General features: G+C 46.5%; 1 protein-coding gene across 1 annotated transcript; it reads left to right on the forward strand.

Moving 5' to 3' along the window:
- The first annotated feature begins 3,720 nt into the window (after positions 1-3,720).
- On the forward strand, positions 3,721-5,679 carry LOC128724925 (uncharacterized). Its single transcript, XM_053818647.1, has 3 exons — positions 3,721-3,981; positions 4,162-4,340; positions 5,392-5,679. Exons 1-3 carry the CDS (start codon positions 3,864-3,866, stop codon positions 5,677-5,679), a joined length of 585 nt encoding a protein of 194 aa, XP_053674622.1. The 5' UTR covers positions 3,721-3,863.
- Positions 5,680-12,936: the final 7,257 nt, after the last annotated feature.

Here is a 12,936-nt window from a genome sequence, read left to right on the forward strand (position 1 = left end):
GGCTCACAAGGGAGTTTCACTTTCTCGCGCCTTTGGATCGGTTTTGGACTCTGCGGTGGCCCAGAAACGCACGTTCTCGCAAAACTGAAGCTAGAATCTATGCCCAAATGCGGGCTGACACACAACCGGCACCACTACCAAACAAACTGGACCACCCTGGGGGTTGGGGCAACAACAAAACAGCGAACTGGTCGCTCCCGAGTTGCGATGCACCCGAAGATGAGGTCTGCTCTTGCGTTTGGCGAATTCTCGAACTACTGCTTTCGACTGCTGCGTGGATCACTGGCACTTCTGCCGGCCGCACACGTCGCTGGACACGAACTCCACACACGGCATGACCCGTCGACCCGGTCGAGGGTCCTGATCACCTTCACTCGCGCGATGTTCGCTCCTCGACGAGGTTCGCTTGAATGAGGCCCATGCGCTCGGTGGCGTCCGTCTTTAGGTCGCGGGGCTTTGGGTCGTTTTTTATAAGTTTTTCAGTTTTTGGATTTGCTTTCCGCGTTCGCACGCGACGGAACGCCACCCGTAGGGGTGAAAGTAAACGGGGACACGGCAAAACGTGCACAAATACAATCACAGTCTCGCCGGGGGGATTGAGTGTGCGCCCGCGAGCGTGAGGTCCTTGTGCGTGGCGTGGCGGACCGGAACTAGGTGAGTCGTGCGTGAGCTCGAAGATTGTGGTTTGGCTTGCCCCTTGCTGGGAGTGGCTTGACCGTTAGGTGGCCGGGAAATGGAGAATTTTCCAGGGACCCATTCATTTACGATTTTGGGTGCAGATTTGCGTGATGGGGCGAGCGGCGAAATTGAATCGAATTAATTTAATGCATCGATGCAGTGAAGGGTAGAAATCTTTTAGAATAATTGGATGTTCGTCACGGGTTTACCTGCTTACTTGTGATTTTTTTCTCTTGAAATAACATGCTACCGATGTATATATTAAAATTGAATTACTTACATCATTGTACTATTTCTCAAGCAAAGTAGAAAAGGATAAATTAAATTAGCGAAGCACAAGGACTCGCACATCTTGCTGTACAAACCTTGGTAGTCATGTTTTCAAACCAACGCTCACGGGGTTTTCCAAAGCACTCTTGCATCCGCGTTCAAATATTAGCCTGTGTTTGTGCGAACAGCGGCTACTGTGATGCAAATTGTTCGTTTCTGGAAAGGGTCCCTGAACGAGGGTACCACATTGCCCAAACTGAGAAAAGCGGGTGTCGTGGGAGACGCCAAGAGCATTTGTGTTTGTGATGGCAATATGCAAATCAAACGCTTCCTCCGAACACCGTTTCCTTCCCCGTGACTACGGTCGGATCGAAACAAAGAAAACCCGAACGGTCACATTTTAGCGCGTTCCTTCGCTCCGTCGACGATTACTCAAGGCACCCCAAAGGGTCCGTAGAGTTTTCCCCGAGAAATAGGCCACCCGAAGAGGGCCACGAAGGACTCGTAGTTAGAGCGCCCACGATCTAGAGGGTTTTCGTTTAGCTTGGTATCGTAAGCCGTGCTTCGTTCGTGCTTTGTTCGTGTGGTTTTCGTACCTCGGGTGGCTCGGGCGGGAAAATGCACCGGCGTTTTCCACAGCAAACGATTGTGCTGGATGCCCTAGATGACCGGGGCTAATTATTGCAAGCGGTTAAGAGAAATATAAACTCCAACTCCTTCGCACGTATGGAGCACTCAAATCTTAGCTCGAGTAGAGCGAGCAAACGAGAAATTAACACGACGTTTGTTTAGGAAACACCTTGGCGAATAGAGCCATATATGTAATGCTGTTGTTTGAGCCGTTCCTTTTTGCGTGTTATCGTTTGTTGCTATTAACGAGCGCAAAAGCTAAACAAACGACAACCCACATCCCGAAAAGGGACAGCCCAGAAGGGCGCGCTTGGACTTTCCTTGAGTTTTCCGTTCTCGTGACACCACGCCTGGACCTTAGGCAGTGGCCGAATAGACTGATTCCTCCCTTTACCACGCCCTGTTCCACCACAAAAAGCAGCCAAGGGAGAGAAAGTGTATGAGGTCATTGTGCTAATTGTAACCGACGGACGATGACGATGAGAGCTTCGCAAGAAAGAGCAGGAAAACTCACAAAAAAAACTACGTGTTACCGTACGAATGCAGAGGTAAAGGCACGAAAGGACAACATAATCGCGATGCGTGATAAAGCGTGTTTTTTGATGGTTTAATTAATTCGGCTTTCCCGAAGGGCTGAACCATAGTTTTCATTTTTGGTGGTAATTTTTTTAAAACTGTTTTTGCAATGTAAATTTACCAAAGCTGCTGTATAATGTCGTGATACGTCATGCAATACGGAAGACTCGTTGTTGGTCAACTAGAATTGTGTACCGAATTCACAGTGAGGTGTAATTTTTCGTGATGCAATTATTTTAATGAAATTAAGCCGTTTTTTCAACATGATCTAATCCAACTATCGCTGGTTGTTGTGAATAATAAAAAAAATGCATGCTTCGATGCGTGTTTTTATAAAATTAAACATTTAATGGGTGTGCCTTTCTGGTGTAATGTTTTTGCATCAGTTTCCTGTTACTGCCACTCCTAAAAGCTGGAAGTTAGTAATTAGATTATCAATACGAACCGACATCGTTACTGTAATTACTTTGAAAAAAAATTGACTCTATTAGACATGCTTCCACATAATAGCAATTAGAAATTATTGAGCTCAACACGATTTAGTTTACTATTTAGTTTATGATTAAGAAAAGATACAGCTGTTACCTAACATTAAATAAAATTTGTTCAAATCAAAGAACTAATAAAATGATTCCAAAGCAAGCTTGTTATCTTATGCCACGCTTTTAACAAGCGGGTTTTTCATCTTTTTCTAATTATTTCTTCTCTTTGATACACGAGTAGGCCGATTTTAAATTTTCCCTCAGCACGTGGCGGTGGCATCAGTTTTAAAATATGTTTCATTGTCATATTTACTCCTGATCAACGCGATAAGCGGTCATTCATATCAAAATGGGACGTCATTTTCGTTAGGAAATCAGCCCCAACAGTTAACCGTCTTTTTGAATTAGCCCCATGAAGCGCATGTCCCAGCTATGTCCTTGTGACAGCGTCAGCTCGATCCAAGGATGAACGTCTCCTGTGTTCACGCGTCCGTCAATGGCTGCCCCATGCACCTCATCAGCGATACCCATTCCCTGCTTCCAGGACTCGCCCATCCCGTCGCTACATGCGGGAAAACGTAAATCTCGCAACACTTCGCTCGATCCGCACGGGTTTTTGTTCGGTCCTCGCGCTTGGTCCGTGAACAACGTCGTTTGGTTCGTGTCCAATTTTCAAGATAGGATGTGAGCAAAATAGGAACATGTAGGCACACGCAAACGGGTCACAACACAAGGGATCAAGGAAACAAAACGCTAGCACAGCAGGGAGTGATGAAACAACGCTTCACGGGTGGTCGGTCGTGTTGATTTTGTTTAGTGCAGTGCATGTGTGGCTGTGTGTTGGTGCATGTGTAGGGTTTTACTGCTTCTCCTCTCAGAAGACTGTCGTTGCAGGAAAAATCGAACGAATTTTGTTATGTTTGAAAGAAGAATTGTGTTTGGTTCCACTCAATTAAGTGCTGCTTCTTCTTCGTGAACACGGAATCGAAAAAGACGTCGAGCCTAGCTGCCTTGATGTAGCGTGTAACAAAGAACTCCACGCCCCCCGAAACCCCCACAAACCAGACGCTGCATTAAGTTTAGGGGCAGCGTGCAACAAGCATACATTTAGGCGCATTCCGGCGGGACGCGGTCACGGTCGGTCGCAGGACGACCGTAGTCGCAAGGAGCAAAAAAGTGGAGTGCCAGTTGCCAGTCGCCATCATCGCCACCGCAACCGTCGGGCGTATGTGGGCAGTACTTCGCGACACGGCGGTCGGTCTGCTCGCCGAGATACACTCATTGCAGAATGAGGCAAAAATGTCAATTATAATAGCAATCGTCTTCATGGGCTTGCTAGAGTTAGGTAAGCTATCCTGAGGATAAACTGTAGTGAATAGTAGTTCCCTTACACAACTGTCAGTCCTCACGGATTGACCCATCTCGCTCTCCATCTCGCTCAATCTCGCTTGGAAACCCATTGAAAGCTTTCTCGCTTTAACATTAATCGCTTTCCTTTTCTCGTCCCTGGAACGCGCCACGACAGGACGGTCGCAGTACCTAACGAACACGGTACATAAGACACCAGCTGCAACGGAGAAGATTAACGATCTCTGGTGCTACTCGTGCAACGCCACCGACGATGGTGACGCGTGTATCGAGCTGTCGTCCGGAAATAATGCGTCCTACGTTAAAAAGTGTAACCCGGAAGAATTTATCTGCATGGTAAGTGCGGGATAACCACTGCATCCTCCTGGCCCTTCTTGGTATCCATCTGTGATGGATAGAGTGACAGCCATCATTCTCTTTCTCTTTCTGTCGCACTCTCCGAACGTGAGGATGCTTACTAGCGTGTCCTAAACCCAGAATATAGGGCAATGAGCAGCCGCGTGTAGTATGACACAGATCGAAACGCGAGAAACGGAAGGCGAAGGGCAGGATAATGGAAAAAGGAAGAGGCAAGGGTACACAATTTGACAAAACGGTATCATATAACCCGTGCGATAGTAAACAGTGCAGCATTGACTCAGGCAAACCGCTAGTGGTCGTTACTTTCGCGCTTCAAGCCGTCAAGCCTCCTGCTAGGATTTGGAGGAAAACTCGCCTACCAGGCGGAATGATGGTGGTTTTGAAGCGGGTTTACGGTTTCATTTTCGGGTATCCATGATGGGGGTGCCAAAAGGTCATATATTGGTATGTAGGTGTGTGCATTAATTTTTGCTTTATTTAATTTACAGTGAAGTAAACACTTATTTACTGTCCACTTCGTACATACGACACTTGGGTAGGCCTAGCGGGTTTGCCGTATTAGGCCCAACTCGAGCGATAAATTAATACGCATGTGATGATAGGCCTGACGAATCGATAACAGTCGTTGACTACGCGAACGCGGTGGCGGTGTTGCGTTACGCCGGAAGTGTCATATTTCGGTTAGCATTTAATTGACAAATGCGTTGCCTAAGGTTCTTCGTGACCTGCCTGGGGTCGCTTTGGCCGATGACGTCAGTGAAAATGGTTTAATGCGATTCGCAGATAATTGATTTAGGATTAGATATGGTATATACTAGCGTCATATTGCGACATCCCTTCAAGGTTTGTAGGTAACATGAAAGTTGTGAATTTCCGAGGAAAATTGTCTTGCAGGGAATATACTGCTCAGTTGAAACTCAGATCAAACATGTAGGCCATCATGTGATAGAGATTTATTTATTTCACAGAACAAGCACACTATTTCGTTTATTGACGGTTATCACTTTCGTATACGTTTACATTTCAGGTCAAACAATTTTCCTACACGACTAGCACGGAAAACTCCACCTCGACGCCGAAGCTGTGGTCGCTCGAGCGACGCTGCATCAGCAGCTGCGAAGCGGGTTGCATAATTATAGGTGAACGCACGAAGCTATACGCGTGCACTAGCTGCTGCGAGAAGTCGCTCTGTAACACCGGCAAGGCACACTCGACCAATCTGATCGCACACTTCCGGCGCCCTTCAACCACTCTCGCGATGGGCCTGTTGATATTTCTTAGCGTAGCGAAACCCATTCTACAAGTGATGCATTAGTTTAGGTATTTTGTAGAACCGTAATCGTAAGGCAGTCTTGGATCTTACTAAAGCACTACGTTTTCACCCGTCGGCAACACATCCTTGTTCCCATTCCCGCTTTATTTCCACCTAGTCATACCCTCCTCCGGGTGCATCCCTGGATGGAGGGTGGCAAGGACGCAAGGGTATGATCATATACCGACACCGAGACCAACGCTTCCAGGGACCCGTAAGCACTATCATAGTTGATGTTTAGCGCACATAACCAAACAAAAATTGGCTTGGTGAGCAACGGAAGCGAAGTGTGCGCCTTCACATTATCCCACAATCTATGATGATTCACACAAGTCTATGTCGTTCGTTCCATTTAGATAGAATTTGAAAGCAAAGAACAAAACAACAATACAAAAATGAACAAACGTTTACTCTATCGACTCAATTCGAGTTGATATCTCAGCGCACGATCACGAGACACGGTTGTTTCGGATATTAGAGTTTAAGGATCTTAACTTTTCAGTACCGCGAGTCGCAACATTGCCATACAGATCGAGCAGTAAGAGGCACATTCCACAGACCGGGAGCACAAAACAAACACACGCAATAACCCGAGCCTCCGAGTATCCGCAAGATGGTAGCGACATAGTACAAGTACGAAGTTATTTGAATAGTTTATAAGCCGAAAGCCATCGAAGCGAAAGCGGACAAAACCCTTAGCATAGGTAAACTACTAGACAGGGCAAGCATTTCTCGATCTAAGAATACAGTTTTAAACTAACCATCTGGAGCACACGTACATCCACTCGCTGGGAAAACTTTTGATGTCACAAATTTTCACACGCTGATTTGGAGGAAGGATTTTAAGTGTCGGCTTATTTTACTTACTAGCAGCGCGATGTGCATCAATTGTACGTTAGAAGTTTTTAGTTGTTTCCCTTTAGTGCAACATAATTTGCCAAAAAAAAATAGGATTCTAGGACACGCGAAAAGGCGTAACCAACATAGGAGTATCACTGCATAACCACATGAACAAACTTTGACAAATCGTCACGATGATGAAAACCGGAACCAGATGCCAATATAAAACGTCCCGAAATGGACGGCCAAATGAAAGTAATAGTAAGATGTAAGTAGCACAAATACCCGATTCCGACGCACGAATTACACTGCGAAATAGAACGCGACACGTGCGCTTGCAAAGCAAATCAAGTGACAAGGAATTTTATTTGCACTCTTTTCGTCTAGCCTAATGGAAGGGGTTTTATAGGCTTTCAATAAACCTACATACATTTGATGCAATAAAAATTTTAACGATACTAGTAATCAATAGGCTTTAGCATTATTTCGCGTTTTCTCTAGCAACATTTTGGAAATCTAATATATAAGAATAAATAAGAACCAAATGGCTCAAAGAAAGATTAGTTTAATATCGTTTCGATAGCTTTCGTTTACCAGTACCTGCGTAATGATTCGAAATAGTTGTTAGATTCCATCGTTCATTTGTTTTTGTAATTTTTACCTCATATTTTTGTTGATAGTACGCTTGTTACGCTTTTGTGGCGACCTTGAGAAGGTAGTGAGTAATCAATCGTCCCAAATACACGTCTTAATCATTGTTTAAGAGACACCTTTTCGTGGTGACGTCGAAAATTAGACCCTATCCGTCGTGGGATGCATGCGCAAAATATTAAATACATACGCCTCTATATTTTCACCCTCGGCGCGTTCAACAAACGCAGTGCAAGCGCAAACGCCATTACATCAACGCATCGAGCCGCCGAAGGCCACGACGTGCGACAAGACGCACAATGGTGCTGATGAGCTACGCCGTGTTGTGACCATCGACCGCAAAAACGTGCCCAACAGCAGGGAGAGATACGATTCCTAGGTATGCCGGAGGAAGAGGGTGATCACAATTGAGGCCACCATCGCACGCGTGCGAATCGTAATCGACGGGAATTCCGTCGACACAGAATTTCTTAACGCCGCATCCGAAGAATCAGTGCTCGAGAGGTCGCCATCCTTGGGGGAACGGCCCCAAGGAGATGGCGAAAACGGATCCAACAGCCAGGACCAAGGCCCTCGTGACTCAGAGACACCTTTTGGGTATTTCGTGGAACTCCTCCGAAAGCGGGCCGCTCTTATGGATTAGGCGATGGAGGGGGTTTAACAGACACGAGCCCACCTCGAGCCACTTCACCGGCCGTGGCTGAATTTATGAATGAACCGAGCAGATCCGTGTTATGCAATTGGCGTGCAACCCGTCGGTCGATGCCGCTCACGAAACAGTTTCTAGCGGGGAAATCCCAAAAAATCGAAACGTAAGTTACGCCGTACGAAGGCTTCTCGTGAACCAAAACAATCTGAACCGAGGCAGTGAGGTCGAACCGCACAGGGCGTGTAATCGAAAAGTGGAGGAAAAACCCAGGTTCATTGCGCGGTGTTACACCGTTGGTGCAATTGCCAAGCCGGTACAGGCAGCTCTGGCAACCTACGAGTGCACGTGAACAGTGGGTCGTCGAAAGAGGGAGTACGATTCTGGCCTCGAATCGATTTGTGTCCGGTTGTAGCTAAATTGTGGGATGGAGCGTATACATTTCGCTATAAGTCTTTATAAAAGAATATTGGAATAGTGGTTACTTAATTAAAAATAATTGTTTTGGCTACCAATACCTCAAGATCGTGAAAACACATAAAAATAATTACCAATTCATGTAGGAACTCTTTGTCTTGCTACAAGATTTATGGTTCGTTTTACGAGTTAAAAAACTCGTTTGCTTTTTCCTAGCTATGACCACATAATGTAGGCTGCCATGACGTCGTTGATGTACAGGAAACAAAAAAAAACTCAAAGCGCCTGTGGCGATCATGACGTCGTAGGTGAAAGAAACACGATCACAGAAAGGGCCTGCCTATACCGAGTACCTTCACAAGTCACGGCCAGACGGGCCGCATTCATCCAGACGCGCGAATAAACCTTTCCATGGCCGGCATCGGGTGGCCTTATTACCGGATTACATAACCCTGTGCCTGTGTCGCGACTGAATCCTTGTGCCATTCGTTGATCGGGCGTTCATTCGGCCGAGAAAGCTATGCTGCTCATGTGCGAAGCGCATGTGGGGTTGCGGACGCGACTCGAAAGAAATTGTGCAAAATTGGACCCACTGGCCCGTAGTCCCTTCGGTGGGTATGTGTTTTACAGCCGTATTTAAATTGCCCAACCGTAGCAGAAGGCGTGCATCAAACCCCAGCAACATCCGGGAGTCAAGATAATCGTTTGCCGAATGCGACGATGTTTGCGCTTGCTCGGATGTTTGCCAAGAGAACGTTTAGTTCATGTAATGTATCGTTTTCAATGTTTTACTAAATGATGAAATGAAATAAAAAAACTGAATAAACTGATGAACAAAAGCTGAATAAGCTGATGCAAAAAAATATATGAAGCATTTTCTCATCATACGTTTTTAGTTTGTACCATCTTTGAGCCCAATATTATCCCTTTTGTGATTATCTTTCCGGAGCAAATGACCAGAAGTACCGTTAGCTGAAAGGTAAGATTAATTTGATTGATCATAAAAAAACAATTCCCAAAACACGGCTATCAAGTAGCGACAACATTTTATCTATTACAGAGGCCGCGCGATTGTAATTAATAAAGCGACGTAAATGAGAAAGAACCGATTAGCTAGTAGAATTCGTTTATCTGAGATTATCCCTTTTGGAAAAAGAAGCATTAAATGGCATTTCCAACCGGCCGGAAAAGCTCGGAACCGGTCTGTAGGTCAGTTTCAACCGGTCATTTCGATCACGTACCAAAGACATCAACGCCGCCCAAAGCGACGAACCTTCCCCCACCGTTCAATCGCAGTTGAAGTCACCGGTTTCGTTCGTAGGTCCGAATTTCGGAAACGGTTTACTTTCCCTCTCCTCTCTCTAGATGCACGATTGATGATTCATCTTTTCCTCGGCACGGATCATGTAATCCTCGCGTGGTTCACCCGGTTAGCGGTTTCGATGCAGGCAGGGGCAGGCAGTGCGATCCGAAAGACAAAACAACAAATGTAGCGTAATACCGGCCTCGAACGCTTGTGTGGTGGTGGAGCATGATGTCAATAAACCCTGCACCCCTCCCAAGGACCTACCAGCCCGGCCCGGAAGGACAATTCCCGTGCCCGTGAGATGCGAAGAAGCCGGCCCGGCGTCACGGTGGCGTCATGGTAGTGAAAGAGAAAGTACTCTACCCAAACGGGTCGCCGGTACGGTTAACAAGATGCAGGCAGATTCGAAGCACGCTCTAGCTGGCGCGGATTGCCGAAAGACAAGACAAACACACACCATCGCAGCATGCCGTGCTAGTGGCGCTTCCAGCGCTTGTTGGGTCCTCTCCCCAAGACGATACCTTTGACGGTGCAACCAGCAGAAGTTTTTCTTTCAACCCTCTGCTATCCCCACTCCCTTGCGGGGACTAAGGGACCTCACATCTCCCACCACCAACCGACAGCGTCCCGCTTTCTTCGGTTACGGTAATTTTTTTCGTCGCGGTGCTCTTTTTTTCCCTTGCTGTGCCTTCTTTTCCACGCGTTTCGGCTTCAGATGCGGATCTTGTAACCGGGTCCCACCACGGCCTGTCTTGCCACAGAGCGCTGGAGCGAGACGTACGCCCCACACACCACGGTGGGAGTGGACGAAAGGTAAACAAACGAACCACCCCGAGGGCCGGGGATCCGGGGCCACCGGGCTCACGGAACGACCGCGGTGGGGTTCTATAAAACAATCCGGTTGCCGACCGGCGCAGTCAGTTCGAGTTGTGCAGTTTGGCCGGAATGGTAGCTCCCATTCGGCGGTGAAAGCATACAATCACACACAGAGTGCCAACGCTGGAAAAGGTGGTACCAAAAATTGCCAGCTTTCGATCGAGTGAAGGTGATTCGAATTAACCACGGCGTGAACGCGAGCCAAAAAGCGCGAGTGAGTGAGAGTTTTGTTTCTGCGTAAATCGACAGATACCGCGCAGCGCAACCGCAGTGCCAATTATTTCCGGAACAGAGTACTGCACCGGAACGCAGCGAGGGAAACTCCAGTGCAGAACCGAATCCAAAAGGTTAGTGACAATCGTTGTGCCACGAGTGTGATTCGTTTGAGTGGTGCTGCAGATGGTTCAAGACTCGCACGATCATCTTCGATGATCGCTCTTGTGGGCAGTCAAATTCCATCTCGTGAGGGATTATTTTTCGAAGAAATAACGGAAAACTGGGAAAGCGGATTATGAGTTAATGACACCGAGCTGAAAGGGAACTTAATGATCGTATGCTGAAGAATGCATTTAGGAACGGTGGATGAAAGGGAAAAAGATGTTTTTTTTTTATGTTGCCCTTTTATAGCAGGTCTAAACGTGGATCAAACAAAATTGGTCTTTAGGGATGAAAGTTCTTGATTCACTCTTCTCTAAGGTGGAGTCTTCTGATGAGGGTGCTTTGAACTAAGAAGAATTCCAATGAAAAGAAGCTGAACATAGTTAGGGAGGCAGTAGAATAAGCTTAAGTTGGATGAGCTTTTTTGCTGTAAAAAAAAACAAAAAAAAAATGTTATCTATGAATCTTATTTTTGCTTTGAACTCAAAGGAACAAATTGGTAAAGTAAACGAGAAAATTAAATTGTATGTTAATAACATGTTCCGTTACAATTACACTGCAGCTCGCCTCTATTCTCTTGCTAAGCATAACATTACATAACTCAATTGCCATATCGTGCTCTAACGAAAGAGCCCCCAAAAAAGCGGCCAAGATGGCTTCGTTAATCGCGTCGTGCCACTCCGAGAAAGTTTTATGACCCGCGGCACCACTCGCGAAAGATTCCGTCGGTGAGCTCATTGTATGCAAATCGGTGTTCCGACGACTCCACCAAGTCGTTTTAGCTGTTCTCTCGGAACGAGAAAAAAAAGCAGGGAAATAACAAACAAATCAACGATAAACGGAGTCACTTCATCTTGCACGTAACGTGTGCAACCCCACCATCGAAAGGGAGAGTTCATAAATTGCGGACAGCAACAAAACAAAAAAAAACTCTCACCTCACCGTAGATAGAAGACGTCGGCGGTGCTAAGTCTCGTTTGCGATCGCGTATTAAGCCGCGTTTCGTAATTATCCTGAGCGCTGGGTAAAAGTGCACCCACGCTTCCCCGTTGGCAAGTTGTCATGACCAAATCATCCCGAAACCGGGCGTGCGTAAGCAGATTGTTCAATTTCACTTTTCTTCTATGCGAAATCGATGCCGAACCCTTCCGCTGGTCGCTGGAGGTGATCAGGATGTGGGCGTAGGTGTTGGGATAAACACACGGCCCCCAGAGAGGTGCTAAAGTTGTTGAATTCGCACAACACCCATCTGAAGGCGTCGATGGTGCGTTGGCCGCGGATTATGCAACCATTTTTGCCTTCGCCCGAATGTGACACACGGACCCGCCGTGACCTCATTTTTCACCGATCACTCGCCATACCCCAATGCAATAGGCCCGTTGGGGCTACCTTCCGTGAGGTACCTTTCTTAAAAGAGCGAAGAAGACACACGCACGATTGCAAGATGAGTTTGGGGGACGTCGTTAAATTTGGCGAAATTCACAGTTTGATCATCGGTTGCTTAGTTTAAATTGACATATCCGGATTCCGGATGTGATCGCTCTGTTTCTTTGTTCACTTTTTTTATTTAACTTTTGAGTATTTAATTCAAGTAATCCCATTTACTGATCGTTTCTTCAATAGATTCTCACGTTCGTTCCCTCGTACTGCTTTATGACTAATAGTACTAAATTTTACAAACGCTTTCAACACCACGACAAAATTCATCTCCGTAGAAACACCTTCCTCTTTGTGTCATTTATCGTCAGCAAAAACAAGATGATCTTTCTGCAAACGGCGGTTCAACAACGGCGCTCTACTCGTACCAGTCCACAGCAAAGAAGCGAAAGTAAAAGTTGTACGTTGCGAGCGATTCTTCCCGCTTCCAACGATACATATCTCGCGTGGTTATGTTGCCCGTTTAACCACCCTCCGGGCCAGCTGATGGCAAGCCTCTCAGATGGTACGGAAGTGGGTTTCTTTCGAGGCCACCCTCCCTGTTCACTGGGGTGAATTTCGTAAGCCAAGCGCATCGAAACATGGGGTTAAGGGTGGCATGAAAAAGGTTATTGTCTCGCACTGAGCCACGAACAACGGAAACGGAACCCATCCCCAGTTTGGCGGGCGTTTCTTTGTGTTTCTTATGCAAAATCAGACCATTTCCTTT

The sequence above is a fragment of the Anopheles nili genome, chromosome 3 (assembly GCF_943737925.1).
Source record: "Anopheles nili chromosome 3, idAnoNiliSN_F5_01, whole genome shotgun sequence".
NCBI classification, from domain to species: domain Eukaryota; kingdom Metazoa; phylum Arthropoda; class Insecta; order Diptera; family Culicidae; genus Anopheles; species Anopheles nili.